Below are 18,929 nucleotides of genomic sequence, written 5' to 3'. Positions count from 1 at the left end.
CGCCTCCGGCGGGCCGGGGGCCCCCGGGGGTCGCGGCTGCGCCGCTCCCCCCGACGCCCCCCGCCCCGCCTCCGGCGGGCCGGGGGCCCCCGGGGGTCGCGGCTGCGCCTGAGGCTAAGTCCCAGGCTACCAACAGATAATTGTTGGGGTGGAGGGAAGTGAAAAAACATGGTCTGGGTGTGCTTTCAGTCCCGAGTCTGCAGAAAACTGCAGTCTGTTTTGTGCTGTTCCGTGAGCATATTGGCATAGAAAGGGTTAATTGAAGGGTTCCAGTCCAGAGTTTTCATTTCTTAAATATTGTTCTGGAGTGTCTCTAACACATCCCACTGTTTTTTGTGGCACTGGCCTTTCTTTAGTGCCCGTTCCGGGCTGTTTTGTGCCGTTCCGAGAGCTTTTTGGCATGGAACGGGTTAATAAAAGCGGGGCAGTCCAGAGTTTTCATTTCTAAAATATTGTTCTGGAGTGTCTCTAACCCATCCCGCTGTTTTTTGTGGCACTGGCCTTTCTTTAGTGCCCGTTCCGGGCTGTTTTGTGTTGTTCCGGGAGCTTTTTGGCATCGAACAGGTTAATAAAAGTGTGCCTGTCCAGAGTTTTCATTTCTAAAATATTGTTCTGGAGTGTCTCTAACCCATCCCGCTCTTTTTTGTGGCACTGGCATTTCTTTAGTGCCCGTTCCGGGCTGTTTTGTGCTGTTCCGGGAGCTTTTTGGCATGGAACGGGTTAATAAAAGCAGGGCAGTCCAGAGTTTTCATTTCTAAAATATTGTTCTGGAGTGTCTCTAACCCATCCCACTGTTTTTTGTAGCACTGGCCTTTCTTTAGTGCCCGTTCCGGGCTGTTTTGTGCTGTTCCGGGAGCTTTTTGGCATGGAACAGGTTAATAAAAGCGGGGCAGTCCAGAGTTTTCATTTCTAAAATATTATTCTGGAGTGTCTCTAACACATCCCACTGTTTTTTTGTGGCACTGGCGTTTCTTTAGTGCCCGTTCCGGGCTGTTTTGTGGTATTCTGGGAGCTTTTTGGCATGGAACGGGTTAATAAAAGTGTGCCAGTCCAGAGTTTTCATTTCTAAAATATTATTCTGGAGTGTCTCTAACACATCCCACTGTTTTTTTGTGGCACTGGCGTTTCTTTAGTGCCCGTTCCGGGCTGTTTTGTGGTATTCTGGGAGCTTTTTGGCATGGAACGGGTTAATAAAAGTGTGCCAGTCCAGAGTTTTCATTTCTAAAATATTGTTCTGGAGTGTCTCTAACACATCCCGTTGGTTTTTGTGGCACTGGCCTTTCTTTAGTGCCCGTTCCGGGCTGTTTTGTGCTGTTCCAGGAGCTTTTTGGCATGGAACAGGTTAATAAAAGCAGGGCAGTCCAGAGTTTTCATTTCTAAAATATTGTTCTGGAGTGTCTCTAACACATCCCGCTGTTTTTTGTGGCACTGGCCTTTCTTTAGTGCCCGTTCCGGGCTGTTTTGTGCTGTTCTGGGAGCTTTTTGGCATGGAACAGGTTAATAAAAGCAGGGCAGTCCAGAGTTTTCATTTCTAAAATATTGTTCTGGAGTGTCTCTAACACATCCCCCTCTTTTTTGTGGCACTGGCATTTCTTTAGTGCCCGTTCCGGCCTGTTCCGTCTCGGTCCGGCTTTTACCCTATCCCGATAACAGATTTGCTCAAAAACACAAATTATTCTCAGTAACAGAAATGAACAACTCAGGCAATACTAGTGGAGTTATCTAACAATACAGAGAATTCTAAAGACTGCATATTCCCAAAGTAGATGAAATCACTCTTCTGATGAATATGGCTGCTTTAGTGCATTTTAATTTTTAATAACATCTGGAAATGTAATTTTGAGCATTCCATCTTTATGTTCCATTCCATGGCATTGGAAGAAATATTTGGGTTTTGGAACACACAGCACCCCCTAAGTCTTGTTGATCAAGTGGGGTTGGTGCCCTGTGATTTAGTATCATCATTATTGCCTTAGGAGCGTGATGTACCCTTTTTCATAATTTGCACTGGGCACAGTTGTGCTATATCAACATTTATTCCAAAATTTAAATTTGAATAATCAAGCAACCCCTAAATTCACCTCAAATCTGTGCACATCTAACAAACTTTCTCAGATAAAAGAAAACTGTAAAAGGGTATCTATCTTTTTCACTTGTATTATGATACTAGCTTAATAGTGAAAACTGTCCGGGACTGTCCTCCCGCTCTAGCACTAAAAGGGTTAGCTGTGTTGCAGTTCTGGGCCATGTAGTTTTCTAACAGGAAGAATTCTGGGAGTTGTAGTAATAATCTTTCCTGAGTCTAATGGCTGGCTGCTTTAAGGTATTGTAGCGACTTGCTTTTTAAATCAGAAAACGCATGACAATGAAAAATAATAGATTCTGGCGTGAGGGAGTCTCATGAACATTTACAGTGTTGTTGGCCTTATTTTCTATATTTTGACCTACATAAAGAGCGACTATTGTGATATTGTTATTACTTCATAGTCGTTTTGTTCCTTCGCAGCTTTACTGAACTCACTGGGCTTAATTCCGGGGAAACTTGAATAGGATCAGTCTGCAAAATGCATAGCAAGAAGGACTAAAAAAATTGTTTTGCACCATACTTGCTTTAACCATGTTAAGAATTTTCGTTGAATAGTTTGAGCCTTATTCAGCAATAAGATTCAAGGAGCTTTATGGGCCTATATGGGCTGGAATTGTAGCTTTTTCTTATGCCTGTTTAGTTGGAAAATAGCGCCAGTCAATGCAGTTGGGCCTTAACCTGAAGTATTAGCAGCCCCAAATGTAAACACTTTTTAAAATATTTTCCGGGGTGGAGAGAGTAAGTTCAACGAAAGTCCGTTTTGGTGGTCGGGCATCTACAATTCAGAATCGATCTGCTTCTCAAACTAAAATTTACAGTGCAGTAGCTGATTTCACTTGTGAAATCCAGATGAAATTTCCAGATGTAAACAAGTTGTGTAGTTATACTGCAATTCAAATTATTACTTTCTTTTCTTGGCCTATGTGGAATTCTAGAATAGAACAAACATAAACCTGTTACTTGCTGTTACTTCTTCCCCTTGCTTTTAGTTGTGTGTACTAGAGGCTAGAGAGCTTCCTTTTTAAAAATCTGACTTTTCATTAAAGGCTTGGCCTGATCAGACAAAACTTTAATGGCATACATTCATAATTCGAGAGGTTTGAAATGAGGCACCCAGGGCTGATGTGCATGACAAAACATCAGTATGGTTATTATTCAAATACTGATTACCACTGCAAGATGTGTGAACACTAGGATGACCCCACATACTCCCTGTGTTGAGGGGCATCAGGAAAAAGGCAGCATTTGTGCTGCAGCATGCAAATAACTTATCAAGTGGAATAGCATCCATGTGGTTGCCTTTACAGTGACCGTTGGGCAGTTTCCCCCCCACATTCTCCTTGGCCATAAGAAGTTTTGCCTTGATGTGTCTTTTGAGCGCTTTATCTTGGCTGTTTAGTGTGTTCCTGTCAGGGTTTGTATCTCTTAGGTGTCGTTTCCATGTTAGCCAATGACTGGAGAAATCAGCATTTTTGAGAAAACATATGAGTCAAGGATGCATGGCCCACTGTGGAGGCAGAATTTCCAGAGGGATCACCACTCACATTCTGTGTAGGGGGACCATGGATATCTGCTACTTTTCTCCTTAGCATGGGAGGTGGGAAACAGTAAAATTACCCCTATGGAAGTAAAATTCTAACAGTGCTGCAGAGTGACAGTGGCATTATAATATGAACTTTTGGCATCCCTAATTCTAAAACTAACTCCTATAAATGTAAGCTTTTAGAGATCAGAGGTATAGTTTTTAGAATATGATGGGATGACAATAGCGGAACTGATAGTGAGCTAGTTACGTGTGTTAGATATTCTAACAATATGTATTCAGTCACACGGGAACGTTTTTGTGGTTTAAAACTAAATACTGAAAAACTACCCTTACTGTCATCATTTGGCGAAATTTTGCTTCTGTTGCTGCTTGTTATGTGGCTGGGAAGTAATTCTGAAGTAATCTTGCCTGCTGATTGTGTATCATTCCTTGTTGCTGCGTTAACTTCTGTTCTTCTTTATTTCTACTGTCAGTCTAGAGGATGGTGTGTATGGTTGCATACTCTCTCTACCACTCCGAATCTAGGTTTTAAAGAGCTGGCACACCATTAAAACCATGGATGTGTGAGAAAAAGCATATACATACATTTACATTAGCATTCTGATTTGTTTGTTTATCTGCCTCCTTCCTTGAGTGGAAAAGCAGTAGGTGATTTTAAGCAAAAAATAAATTGCTAGAAGGAAAAGGACTAAATAGGTCCTAAGTAATTCTTCCCCACCTCTTCTCAAACTGGCAGCCTAGTGTGGCTGCTTCTCATTGTCAGGCACGTGCCCTACATAATGTCTACTTTGACTCCTATGGCTGGAAATTTGACGGATTAAAAAAATGGTGAATTGTCTGGTCAAACAACTTTGGAACACAAGAGAAATTTATTGTAAATACAAAACCCTAATGCTATGAAACAATGAAATTAATTCTGTTCTATTGCCATTGATTATTTATAGCTGACAATGTCATATGCAAATGAATGATAATGAATGATAGTCAAAAGATGGAAATGTCATTCTTGTCTTTTATCTTGGACTGCCAAGGATAGCCCAAATGAATGCTGTAAACTGCACAGTACGTATAAAAAACAAACCACCTTTTTAAAAATGCCAAGAGAGATAGGCTAGTGGGATGGAGGAACAGCAAAGGCAGAAGGAGAAATTCAGTGGTATATGTGTTGCTTGGATACTGATCCAGCTGCAGCATGCTTCTGGGAGCACATGCCATAAACCTGCAGCATGGTAGCTATCTACAAAAAGTAAGATGAAGGAGTATATCAATGACCATTGAGTGTGAGGGCCAGGCTACAAGTGACAAATGACACAGGATGGACACTTGTCAGCTTCTCTCAAGTTTTGATGGGAAATGTAGGCATCCTGGTTTTACAGCTTGGCTCTCTGACTGCTGTCCAATGGACTTTTCAACTGTCACTTGTCCAACATTCCGCCAAGCTGCCTACATTTCCCATTAAAACTTGAGGGAAGCTGACAAGTGTCCAACCTGTGTCATTCGTCACTTGTAGCCTGGCCGTGAGAGTACATATTCTAACATGTGTGCTAAGAATTGCTGTAGAAGTATCCTTGATCAGTGTTTCGGGTTATCACTAAATGGTGTGGCACAGGGCATGGCTGTGTGCAAATATGGATAGCTAATTCCCATGGACCATTTCTTAAAAGAAAGAAACGGCCTTCTGCAGGTGGCACCTTACAAATAGGCAAAAGCAATAACTGCCCATACATGTGCATTCTCTATTGTGGCCCCCACCTTATGGAATGGCCTGCCTGATGAGGCTAGGAGGGCTTCCGCTCTCCTGGCTTTTGACAAAATATACAAAACTGAATTACTCATGAGTGCATTTCTGCACAGGTAGGAGGGCTGTACTGTAATAAATTCTGAAGGATGCTCTGCTGAAGAGAAAGGAAATGTAGACTATAATACTGAATACAGTCTGTTTTAATTGTGCTCCTACTAAGTAATTTCTGTATTGTTTTAACATGTCATGTTTAAATTGCTTATGCTTTATTTCAGCCCTGTATCAGATTTCTGTTCATTTTCAGATACTGCATTCTTGCACTGTGTAATCCGCCTTGAGTATCAGTGAGAAGGGCAGATTATACAATTTAGAGAAAAGAAACAACTGACTGGGTGTTTAACCCTTTCCCTATGAGCCCTTTTCGGCTCTGAATCATATCTTTTGGTTACTTTTGCCCACACAGGGTTCCAGATGTGTGTGGGGTATATGTAGGTAAACATTTGAAACTCCTAGGCCTTGGGGGGAAAGCAGCTTGCTAGGAGTGATTTGCAATGGAATAGAGGGCCTGGGAAGAGTTAAGCTGTAAATTGTTCCACTTCCAAACTGTTTTCTCTTTACATGGAACAGCTATCAGTAGGGATCTCAGGTCCCCTGGTGGGGATGGGAGATCCCCCACTCCCCCCCTCCACCCCCCCCGCCTCTACTTACCTGGCCGGTGAGGGGGGGAGGGGGGAACAGGCCTCCCAGGCATGCTCTTGGCGTAGCACAGCAACGTCACTCCCAGGTAGTGCTCTCATGCTTTGAAGTGGGCTGATTTGGGCCCAAAATCAGGCCTGTTGGGGGTCCAAATTGGCCGGCTGAGAAACATGGGAGCACTCCCAGGCCCTGTGTGATGAAATCGCTTCCTGGGAGTGACGTCATTGTGTTGCCCTGGGAGCGTGTGCATACTTCGCTCACCTGCAAAGACAAAGAACAAGGTGAGTACCAGGTCTCCCCCTCCTACCCAGGAGGGTAAGGGGACCTGGCAACCCTAGTTAACAGGAAATCAGGGTGTATTTCTACACAAAAGGCCAGAGAGGCCTGGGCCACTTCTAGCTTTTGAGGCCCCTAGCCATAATAAAAATAACAGTGGCAACACATCATATGCATAAAACAAATTACCAGATGTATCAAATGCCAGAAAAATTGGAGGCCCTTCCTCTGACTAGCCCTGATTATAGGCATTTAGCACTCAGTCTTCACTCTTGTTGAATGTTTAAGCAATAGTCAGTTCTGCTGTTATGTGAAAAGTTTACCACTCTTATTGCCTTATACTGACCTAGGTCTTTGTAATACTTCTGCTTCATCATATTCTCATTGAGAGGGACCTTTACATTTTCAGGTCAACAATGAAGTGATATCTCCCTTTTATCTCAGAAATGCAAACCTTTGGCTGCCTGAGTGGTTCCAGGATTTTCTAGAGATAACTTAACCTTGAAAGCACAATATGTGATGTTCTTTTTTAAGCCACTGATATTATTTTGAATAAACTGTGCTCCTGTTAACATAGGAAGCATAGAATTTTGCTTAGTATGTGCACATTACTTATTTGAGTTTCTTGTGCAGGGTTTCAGCTGACACAAATCGAGGTTAAACGTAGAAACAGTTGAAATGTACAAATCTGACGGTTGGACAGAGAAGCTACCATTGATTGGTAACTGTGCAGAGTGGGAACTCAGAATGGATATGGGCGTGGAACTGTGGAATAAACTTTAAGTTGCAACTGTAGTCCTGAATGTATTTACTTGAAAGTCAGAGCATTCAAATATTACCCCCGCCCCGGGCGGCACTCTGAATTGGTATAGTCCAAAGAAATCTGAACATACTTTTTCTGAATATCCAAATTCATTCATGGGTCTAGTAAATGAAATATAGTAGTCTGTTCATGGAATATGTGAAAGATATGCTGTGGCAGTTTTTTTCTGGAATGAATACTTTAACATTGACGGTAGTAGAAAATGAAGTCCAGTCCAAGATATTCCAGGTTTGAGATCCAGCAGGATAAAGAGAAATACCCTTGCAGTGTGTGTGGTTTATTTTTCAGCTGAATCTCAGTCATCTAGTGAGAATCAATATATCTAATTCTCAACATGGCCAAATCTGTAAATATTTGAATCTGGATACTGGAGATGTGAACAGACAAGACAGATCTTTCTACAAGTCTAAAAAAGTCCCAGGTTTGCAGAAAAATCTGAAATTAAAAAAAAAAATAATACATTGCGAGGGTTAAATCCCCCCCCCCCTTTTTTTACAGGGAATGTCTGTAGCTTTAAGAAACAGATGCCCTCACTGGCCATTGCTAGACTACCACAATAATATTGTTAAACATTTGTTTATCTCACTAGAAGGAATTTCCAGGGCTGTTATATATTCCCTGATTGTGCTACATATTGTTTTCAATAGAACTTGAACAAGATTTGGGTCTTTGTGTATGGGATGTTTGCTAATCTGTTAGTGTCACTTATCTGATTAGCTGCTTGAATCTGCTGCAAGTGGACGGGGGAATATTGATCTCCATATAAGGCAGTGGCACCTGTCCCCAGTCAGCAAAGCAGTGGCACTTGTCCCCCTGTGCTCTGTGTAGCACTCCCAACTAGATGCTGTTCCTGTCACTCAGAGTTCTTACTCTGTCACTGTGAGAACTTCCTTGAATGTTCTCTCGAAGCAGCAGGGGCAACAAACTTCTTGCATTCAAACAGATTGGTTCGATATTTATATCAGCTGATTCTGCCCCTAGAAATTTCTTGTATATCTGAGACACAAACAAATTGGTTGAATATATTTCTAACTTTTTTTTTAGGTGCCTTTAACCCCACTCATCTCTTATAAGTCTGACCTGTGCTGTTTGGTTCAGCCTGAGGATCAAGCCTTGACCTCACCAAAGACTCAAGATGTTACTACTGAATTGGAAGGTGACAGCACTTTAACTTCTATAAGCTTTGAAAATGGTGGAATTAAGAAGAGAGAGTTCTGTATGTTTTGTTTCATCGATAAATGGCTCTGTGAGAATTCAGCTCTTTGTTTAAAAAACAGTTATTCGGTGTCACAGCTTGCTAACATTTGCATGTTTTGCAAACTCCCCCCCCCCCCTGCACTTTTTGTGCATGGCAGTTTTTACAATAGTATGGTTGCTTCTTTAACAGTAAATGTTACAATGAGCAAATAGTATGAACTGAATATTGCTCTTTTGTTGTCAGAAAATAAAAGAAGCACCTCTAAAACTTACTAATTATAACAATTTGGGGCTTGTCTGCACAGCTTTCTTTTTAAAGTTCTTTTTTTGAATACACACAGCTTCTATGCAATTCTAGTGGTAGCCTGCCACTTGTCTCCAATGCAAATTTAGGCATGATTTTATATTTTTACTGTGTAGTACATTTTAAAGGGGTCCTAATGGAAAAATCTAGAAGTCAGTGATGATGATAGTTGCGGGGGGGGGGGGGAACTTATCTGTAGAAATCATTGCTGATTGCCCACCTCTTCTCAGAAGGTCACAGTGATTATTCCTGTGAAAAAAAGTTTCATGCATTGGCCACAGAGCCTTCCCTAAGCAGTTCTTTCAGTTTTGCACTTGGGTGTGCTGTTATTTCCACAGAAGTGACCTTTGAAAATGATATCTGCTCTAGGTCATATAATTAATCTGGCTATACTTATTTGGGTTTCTTGATTGTATTATGTTTAATGGATTATATTTACCAGTTTAAGAAAGCAGGCTATGAAGTGGATGAGTAGTTATAATCATCACTGTTACCTATACAAAACAGTATAGTTTACTGGAATGAAACCCATTATGTTCTGATGGCTAAACTAGAGGACTGTGGACTGGACTCTAGGATGGTTAGATGGATAGGGAACTAGTTGGATAACCACACCCAAAGAGTAGTTGTCAATGGAATCACGTCTGATTGGAGGGAGGTGTCCAGTGGAATGCCACAGGGCTCGGTTCCGGGCCCAGTGCTTTTCAATATTTTTATAAATGATCTGGACAAGGGTGTGAAGGGATTACTCATTAAATCTGCAGATGACACCAAACTGGGAGGAGTAGCAAATACCCTTGAAGATAGAGATATAATTCAATGAGATCTGAATACACTGGGGAAATGGGCAGATTTGAATAAGATGTGATTTAATAAGGATAAGTGCCAGGTTCTGCACCTGGGTAATAAAAATGCAAAGCATGCCTACTAGATGGGGGATACACTTCTGGGGAGCACTGTGTGCGAACAAGATCTTGAGGTACGGGATGGGAAACTAAATACAAACAATCATGAAGCAGCAAAAATGGCAAATGCAATCTTGGGGTGTATCAACAAAGGCATAACATCCAAATCATAGGATGTCATTGTCCCACTATATACTGTGTTGATGAGGCCCCACCTGAAGTATTGTGTGCAGTTGTGGAGGCCTCATTTCGAAAGAGATGTGGACAAATTGGAACGGGTGCAAAGGAGAGGAACCAGGATGATCAGGGCCTGGAGATCAAGCCCTATGAGGAAAGACTTAAGGACTTGGGGATGTTCAGTTTGGAGAAGAGGATGTTGAGGAGAAAAAAAGAATGCTCTATTTAAGTATTTAAAAGACTGTCACTTAGGGGAGGGGGGCTGTTTCTGTTGGCAACAGTGGATAGCACTCGAAACAATGGATTTAAACTACAAGAGGGAAGGTACTGGCTGGACATTAGGAAAAACTTCTTCACATTAAGAGTAATGCAGCAGTGGAATCAACTGCCTAGTGATGCAGTCTTCAAGAAGCGGCTGGATGAATACTTGTCAGGGATGCTTTAGGCTGTTCCTGCATTACGCAGGGGGTTGGACTAGATGATCTGTAAGACTCCTTCCAACTCTGATTTTATGAAAAGAGCAAGATGGCAACTTTGTTCTCTAGTATCACACCAAGAGCACAGAAAAGTGCTGTCTGTGACTCTGCCACTGTGATAGTAGGGAATGTATGCCTTAAAAATTATCTCTTTGCTTTGGTGGCCAGAGAAAAAGAACACACATACAAGAGGGAATTCCCATAATTTTTACACTTGGTGGGCAAATGACTTTAAGGAAAACTGAATTCTTAACACACAACTGATACTTGATGCAACAGTGCTGGATAACAGCAAGGTTTTTTTCAAAAATGTATTTCTTTTCATGAGAATGTACTCCATTAAAATACTGGTACCTATTTGCCAAATGCTACAGAAGTGACGAATGCCACTGTTTTTAGGGCTGGAACGTAATACATAAATGGAGAGGAAGATAACAATTTATAAAAAATAAGATCTCAGCTGCTCTGAAAAACAAAGACACAGAAACACCAGCGTTGTGAAGGCCTGTTGCTTGCAGAGCAGCATAAGACTTTCAAACAATTTATGTAGTTTTTGGTTCCTTCTTAACTTACTTACAACTTACTTCCATCTGCCATCAGTTAGCCATGGGGTGATATGTGACCCCTTTTTCTTCCAAACTTTATCCATCTTGCAAAATCATTGTTTGACCCCATCATCCTTGGTCTTTTATTAAATTCTAATATGTTGGCTGTTAACCACAAGACTGTTGCAAGCTCCATATTTGCAGCACAACTTTGGAACCTTTTTTTTTCTTGCCTGGGGTATAACTTGATAGGCCAGCAACATATGAAGGGCTGATATGGGCAGGGATGGGGGAGACACTGCTTTGCAGAAGGAAACGTTACTAAAAATGTAAACGTATGTTTTGGGAAATGTAATTGTTCAGTGTTCTCCTTGTATACATAGGGCCTTCACAAAACAAAATTTTACCAGTGAGTTGGATCCAAAGGTTTTATTCAGCCCTTGCTTGATGGAAACAGCATGTTCGATTGGTGGAATACTTCACAAGTAGTGGAACCTTTGGATCCTGCTTAGTGTTGGCAGAACAGAATTAAAGAGCATACGGACCCTGGACTGAATCCCATTCATTGTTCTTTCAATCATACAGGAGTAATAATTCTCCAATCTCACTTATCTCATGCTTGAATTTATATAGAAAATGCCATTATTTTATTCCTTGTGCTAAGTAAGCTGGCAATATTTTACATTTTCTTAATATTCAGATTCAGGGACATCTAAAAATATAATGGAGTCCCTGTGATGCAATTAGGAAGCAGCAACCATCTGGTAATGTCATGGGGTATTCTAAAAGAAGGCTTGGGGCCAAATTATATGGAGATGCAAAATCAGATTCTTTTTTCAAAAAGGATGCAAAACAGTTGCTCGGGAGGGGAATAACATGAAATTGGGGCCACAGCAGATGGGAAAGTGATTTTTTAAAGCCATGCAGGTTTTTTGGTCAGAATTGTCCCCCAAAACTCCTTTTAGCCACAGTAGGTGAAAACAAACAAATATCCTAGAATGGCTAATAGCAGTTTCAATGTGTGTGGGGTCGGTGGGTTGGTAGATGTTGATATTTTGCCTGGGAAAGAAGTTAATCTACCCCTTCTACCAATGGCACAGCATGAACCAAATTACTCCCCCCCACACACACCCCAAATTACTCCCCCCAAACTTTAACAAAAATTAGGACAGCTGATCTGTCTTCTGCATAACTCATAGTTTTGTGTCTCAGATAAGTTACAGTACAATAAATATTACACTTTGCCTGAGGACTTACTCCTGTACCTTAGTTAGAATGACTTCTAATCCAGGGCTTTGAAGACAATTTGAAATACTAAGAGCTGTTATGAGGAGGTAATTATGGCCCTTAGTTAGAAATACATTTGACTTGCCAAACCTTTTAAATCGGTTTGCCTAAATCTTAGAGAATTGACATTATGTAAACAGAGCATTTAATACCATGCAGACTTAAAAACATTCTTCAGAAGTTGTCAGATGCTAGAAAGGGGGCTTTTCCGTTGTGTCTCCAAGGCTGTGGAACTCTCTCCCTAGAGAATATTGCCAGATGCCTAATCTGCAGTCTTTTTGGCACCAAGCAAAAAATGTTTTTATTTTACCATGCTTTTAGGCAGTTTGCCTATTCAGTTCTCCCTCAGAATAGATATGTCCTAGTTTTACTCTGCTGATGGATATGTGATTTTAGGCAATTTCCGTGCTACTTGATTTCTTTTCTCTATATATTTTACTTGACATATTTTATGCTGCTATTTCATGTTTTTAAAATATGAATTATTAAAATTAGTTTTTTTAAAAAAATTATGTGAACTTTCTGAAACATTTCCAAGGAGAAAGTGTGGTGTGGATATTTTAAGTAATTCAGTATTTTCGTGTATAGTAAATGGTGAAAAAGTACAAGGCTTCTGGCTTCTAGTTTAGAAATGAATCAGTGAAATTGTGTATCATCCTATCCCAGAGGAACCAGTAGCACATGTCTTCAGATTGCACATGTGTTTGCTTGCCTAAGGAGTAAGAGATCCTCAGAGTAATCTTAACCAGAATTTTCTTTTCTAAGTCCATTGAAGTCAATGGACACTACCTGTTAATGTGTTGACTGCAGTAAAGGGTGTCCTGGCATGCTAATAGGTTCCCTTTTTAAGCAGTTTGGGAGATATTTGACAGATCAAATATGACTGTGTTTAGGTATGTGTAAACGGAATGGGTTTTATGGGAGCTTGTCTTCAGTTTGTATAACATAGATAAAAAACATGTATAAGTTGCAAAACCACCCATACATCAGTTTAGTGTAGTGGTTAAGAGCAGTGGGACTGTAATCTAGAGAACTGGGATTGATTCCCCACTCCTCCACTTGAAGCCAACTGGGTGACCTTGGGTCAGTCACAGCTCTTCTAGAGCTCTCTCAGCTCCACCCACCTCACAGGGTGATTGTTGTGGGGATAATAATAACATACTTTGTAAACCACTCTGAGCAAATGTTAAGTTGTTCTGAAGGGCGGTATATAAATCAAATGTTGTTGTTATAATCGAACGTTGCAGGGTTGCCAGGTCTCCTTGAGGCCAAACCAGGGGATGGAGTGGTGGTGAGGGGGTCAGGTACTTACCCACATGCACACCCACCTGTCATGCCAGAAAATGACATCCGGGCCCCAAAAGAGGCTAATTTTTAGAGAATCAGCCCGCAGCATGACCTGTTGCTTCCACATTGCACTGGAAATGATGTCATTTTCTGGCGTGATGGGTGGGTGCACATTTTGCACATGTGCCTCAAGGCTGCCTCCGGCCTTTTTGAATGTTTTTATTATAGTTTTTCTTTATCTTTGTGTGTATTTTTTGTTTAAACCTATGATAAATAGTGTGTGTTGAGGGAGAGGGAGAGGAAATAATTCTGTATTCTACATACTTGTTCAAAATGCTCAGGGCAGAACAACATAAATACCTAGTTCCAGATTATTTTTCCTGATTTCTTTTTTATAGTCTTCAGCTGCTGGGACTAGGGTTACCAACTTCCAGAGGGAACCTGGAGATTTCACAGAATTACAATTTATTTCCAGACTACAGAGGTCAGTTTCTCTGGAGAAAATGGCTCCTTTGGAGGGTGGAATCTATGGCTTTATACCCTGCTGAGATCCTTCCCCTCCCCAAACCCTCCCTTCTCTAGTAGAGTTGCCAACCCCCCTTAATGTCACAGGTGGGGGACGGAGGTGTTGTTAGGCAGTTGAGGGCCCCAATTCTTCTTCCTTGTGTATGTGCTCTGGAGGCACTGATGATGTCACTTCTGCTTCAAAATGGAAGCTAAGAGGTCTCAGTGGGGCCAAATTGTCTTGAAACAACATTTTTGCTGTGTTGTGGGCCCAATTTGGCTTCCCTGCGATCCTGTAACTTCTGGTTTTCAGCAGGAAGTGTGTCATTGAGGCCTCTGGAGTGCATGTGTGCCATTTTGCTACCTGCTGCAGTGGCTCCTGGTCTGCCTCCTCCCTCCTTTCCCCCACCAACCAGGTGAGCGGGATCAGGGGGGGAAAGGTGGGGGCTGGCATTCCTACTGTCCAGGTTCCACCCCCTAAATCTCCAGAAATTTCCTAATCTGGAGTTGGCAACGCTAGCTGGGACTGCATTTTAAATAATAGGATCATTATGGAGGAAGAATGGCTATCTCATTTTCTTTTGCTTGTCACATTTTCCTGAAGAAAACTGGCATCCTTGAACTGCTTATATCTCTTCTGGGGAAGACTATAGTACCTATAAGGGTGGATCAAATTAGCTTTTCCACTGGTGAAAAGCAGTGGTGGGTGGGGGGAGTTCCCTTTGACCACCTATGAAACCTATACTGTGGATCCTGGGACCTGCAGGAACAAAAGCTATGTGGTTGGGGGCTGTAGTAGGAAGGGGGGTTGAGTGAAATAGATTAGAAAAACTGGCTGGATCCAACCCATAAATTTCCCCCTGTGGAATAAAAGGATCTGGGAGTTGGCAGCTTTCAGTGATAAAATGGCATGTGAGGAAACAGTTAAATATGCCCTCTTCCCTACTCGCAGTTACTTCTTTTAAACTGACGTCTGTGCAACTTCTGACGAAGAGAGCAGTGGCTCTTGAAAGCTTATGCTACAATGAAGTTGGTTTGTCTTAAAGGTGCGACTGGACTCTACTATTTTGCTATTTTGCTACTACAGACTAACACGACTAACTCCTCGGGATCTACTTCATAGTGTCTTGCTTTTTTTTTTAAAGCAGGAAATATAATCATGAAACTATATTACACATATTACATAGTTCTGCTCTCATCCTGCAGTTATTTTGATACTGTAATAATTGTGGATGATTTTTTTTTCCTGTTCAAGGCACTGGAAAATTTCCCACTGCTTATGTACATTTTAGCAGCTAAGACATTAATCCTTTGCTTAGCGTTTGCTGGGGTAAAAATGTACCAGAGGAAAAGGCTTGAAGAAAAAATGAAAAAAGAACAAGAGGAGAAACAGAAAAGGGAAGCTGAGAAGAAAGGAAACTGAGGAGTCTTAAGAGGTATGGTCAGATTGACATGACTGATACTGGTAATATGAACATACCTCATAGTGGGTGTATTAACAGCTGTGTGTTTTTTAGTGTCCTTCACCTTTCACAGTCATTCAGAAAGGGGAAATTTGGGTATACAGTTCTTATGTCTTAAGTATGCGGGTCTGAAGGATCTTTGGTGCCTAGGGACACTTTACACATTTCACAAATCCTGCACTTCCTACCTGATGAGGCTGCTGTATCAGCCTGTTGAGAGTCATTTCTGAAGCTTCCTCCACATACTCTAGTCTTTAGAAATCAGGCAGGTGGCAACCAGGGAGAAAACCTGGTTTTCTTTTTAGGTGGAGGTGCTCCATATATGGAATACCTCTTTGCAGACTGATCTGGGAGGTACTCATATTGGCTTTGTTTAGTTCCAGATGAAAACCTGTTCATTTGCTAAGACTTAATGGCTAAACATTGCATTTGTTTGATCAAAAATTACTTGCTGTTTTTTGCTTTCATTGTTCTTTAAATTGAGTTTGATTGCCTCCAACATAAGAGGAACCACTCAAAATGTTGTGGAACATTCTAACTTTTCAAGACTGAACCCAGCGCTCATAACAATTCTTTTGTTGTGTTTAGTTTATTAGGTGTTTAACCCACCCTCCCCACAAGTGGGCTCAGGACGGGGTACAACAGTCATAAAATACAATTGCATAACAAATTTTACAATAAAATTAAGCAATTAAAATCATATATATACAAAAACCTCCGATGGTTGGCTACACATTCCTGCCCCCACCATACAAAGAGGAGGTAGACAGACACATGAGCTGTACTCGAATACTGGAGACTGGTGGGAGGCTCAATGATGGTCCTGGTGCTGGCCTCAACCGTAAGCGTGGTGGAACATCTCCATCTTGCAGGCCCACCGAAATGATACAAGATCCTGGCGGGCCCGAGTGTCCTCAGACAGAGAGTTCCACCAGGTTGGGGCCAGGTCCGAAAAGGCCCTGGCCTGGTCGAGGCCAAACGAGCTTTCCTAGGCCTAGGAATCATCAGTAAGTTCTTACCTGGTGAACAAAGCGCTCTCCGGGGCACATACGGGGAGAGACGGTCCCTCAGGTATGCTGGTCCCAATCCGTTTAGGGCTTTAAAGGTTAAAACCAACACCTTGAAACGGATCCGGAATTCCACGGGGAGCCAGTGAAGCTGCTGTAGGATTAGTGTAATATGTGTCCTGTATGGACACCCATCAGGACACGAGCAGCAGCAGACCTGTTGTAGTTTCCGGATCAGATCCAAGGGAAGCCCTGCATAGAATGAGTTACAGTAGTCCAGCCTGGAGGTGACCGTTGCATGGATTACTGGGCTGAGGGATAGGGGGCAAGTTGCCGGGCTGAGACATAGGGGGCCAGTTGCCGGGCTTGCCGCAGGTGGAAAAAAACAGTCCGGGGAACAGATGTGACTTGGCTTTCCATAAACAGGGAGGAATCCAAGATCATGCCAAGACTTTTAACCGATGAGACAGGCACCAATGGGGCCCTCCCAAAGGCTGGGAGATGGAACCTTGCATCCGACAGCCCAAGGCCCAAGTACAGGACCTCCGTCTTCACGGGGTTCAACTTCAGTCTGCTCTGCTTCACCCAACCAGACATGGCCTCCAAAGCTCTCAGAAGGGCATCCGTGGCAGAGCCAGGTCAGCCGCCCATCAACAGATACAACTGGGCACAATTGTCACCCAATCCTGCTTTCAAAATTCCCAAAGTGCCCACAGGTTCAAGAAATCTAGAAATCCTGATTTAAGCAAATGGGTGGATTTGTTTTGAATTTGACCTTCGTAAGAGCACTTTGATGCTTTGCAGTCAGGATCCCTGCATGAATTAGGAACCCTGAAGAGGTGAAAAAATAGCCTGGAACAAGGTTGCAAGGGGCAAAATAGCAGGTTGGGAGAAAGGGATAAACACTTGTTCTATTACTTCTTCCACTAAATTCCTTTCTCTTGACAATACTTTGCGAACAGAAGCAGTGGCCAGGGTTTTGTAGCCTAAAGTGGCTATGGAACATATAGTTCCATCCTGAGACATAATAGCATGAAGAGCTTATGACGTGTGTCCTGCACATGTCCTACTGTGGCATCATAGCTGAAGAATTTTTCATCTGACTGCACATGTGGCCTTCCCTGTGGGAAGATAAGCTGAATTTTATCAGCTACTGTAAATGTAACTATTCTGTTTTGTGTACAGATTTTCAGACATTTGGCAGCTTGTTTGGATTCCTGTCCTGTGATAGTTGACAACTTCATTGAAACACAAAGCTCTGCCAGAGGAATGAAACTTCCACAAAGAGCAACATTTACTTAAATAACATTTGGGGTTTTTTGTATATTTAATAAGAACGTTCTGTTGGCTATTTGTATAATAAAAGCTCTCTTTGTAAAAAACTAATGACTTATACTGAAAATTCTGAATGTTAGGTTGCAATTGTTAAAAAAAAGTGTTAAAATTGTCTAAATATTGTTTCCTCCAAACAAGTTCTTTTGTAAATACATTATAATTTGCTGAGCTTCTTCCTTTTTCCAGTTAATTTTTCTACAAATCAAACTGGTTAATACAATCATAATGTCTCATTGAAACCAATGGGGAGTTAGTCATGATTCATTTGTTCTATTGGTTTCAGTAGGGCTTGAATCTGGTTAGTTGGATTGGGGTTTCTTTTGATGAAATTTAGCTTTGAGTAGAATGGAGAAGAAAAATAGGATTTTATATTCAGTTGAAAAGGCTGGGGCTCTTCACCCCTAGAAATACCTGGGCCGTTTCCACATGGCTTACCTGAAGCCGCGCCATGCCGCAACGTTGCGGATCGTGCCGGGGAAAACGTGAAATATCGTGTTTTTTCGCGCGAGTTTTGTGTCGCACAAAACTTGCGCGAGAATATGCGATATTTCACATTTTCCCCGGCACGATCTGCAACGTTGCGGCATGGCGCGGCTTCAGGTAAGCCATGTGGAAATGGCCAAGGTTGTCTTCTCTCAAAACTCTATATGAAAACTCAATTTCTGTTTATGTAGACTTGCGTCTATAACGTTTGCTATCTAGGCTTTATATGTAACTTTATCTACCAAATTAATCTCTGTACAAGGTTAGGGCACAACTGAGCGAAAAACTAAGCTTCACATTTTGCTAATTTCAGTTGGAGAGTTAAGCACTTGAGGTTTGCTCTCTTTGGAGACATCTAAATCTTTTGTGTCAATATAAACTAAATTCACAAACTCTAGAGATCTTTTTTTCAAAATTCTGGTTCTTACACCAGAGTTGGATGGAACAAACTCAGGCAAATCTTCCTAGAAAAATGTGAAGATTGATTTTTAAAAAATCGGAGTTCTGCTTTGCCTCCTCGATTTTATCATTGTGCCACCCTGTTCATTGGCCAAGAGGCATCACATTAAGAGGCCTAATTTGTCTTTAGTTACAACTGGGGAGGCCCAACCCATTTGTTTAACTTGGGGGCGGGTGTTTTGTAGATGTGATGGGATCATAATTTTTAAAAGAAAACTTCAAGTAAGCTGCATTAGGCTGCTCTTTTGTCCCCCACCTCCTTGCAGAGCCAGTAGTTGCTTCAGGAATGTAATTTAGCTGGGGGAAATATCATGGAAGCCTCCTCTCTGCTT

The 18,929-nt window shown here is 41.8% G+C and overlaps 1 protein-coding gene across 3 annotated transcripts; it reads left to right on the top strand.

Annotated features, from left to right (window-relative positions):
• The first annotated feature begins 2,267 nt into the window (after positions 1-2,267).
• On the top strand, positions 2,268-17,823 carry SMIM11 (small integral membrane protein 11). 3 transcript variants are annotated; one of them, XM_054974047.1, is made up of 5 exons: positions 2,307-2,323; positions 6,979-7,066; positions 8,213-8,324; positions 15,106-15,286; positions 17,506-17,823. In XM_054974047.1, exons 3-4 carry the CDS (start codon positions 8,304-8,306, stop codon positions 15,271-15,273), a joined length of 189 nt encoding a protein of 62 aa, XP_054830022.1. In that variant the 5' UTR covers positions 2,307-2,323; positions 6,979-7,066; positions 8,213-8,303; the 3' UTR covers positions 15,274-15,286; positions 17,506-17,823. The 3 variants fall into 3 exon arrangements, with proteins under 3 accessions (XP_054830023.1, XP_054830022.1, XP_054830021.1); XM_054974048.1 differs by lacking the exon at positions 6,979-7,066 and having other exon boundaries at positions 2,268-2,323; XM_054974046.1 differs by lacking the exons at positions 2,307-2,323; positions 6,979-7,066 and adding an exon at positions 8,014-8,115.
• Positions 17,824-18,929: the final 1,106 nt, after the last annotated feature.

Source organism: Eublepharis macularius, chromosome 3 (assembly GCF_028583425.1).
Source record: "Eublepharis macularius isolate TG4126 chromosome 3, MPM_Emac_v1.0, whole genome shotgun sequence".
Taxonomy (NCBI): domain Eukaryota; kingdom Metazoa; phylum Chordata; class Lepidosauria; order Squamata; family Eublepharidae; genus Eublepharis; species Eublepharis macularius.
This window is presented reverse-complemented; position numbering and strand designations above follow the sequence as displayed.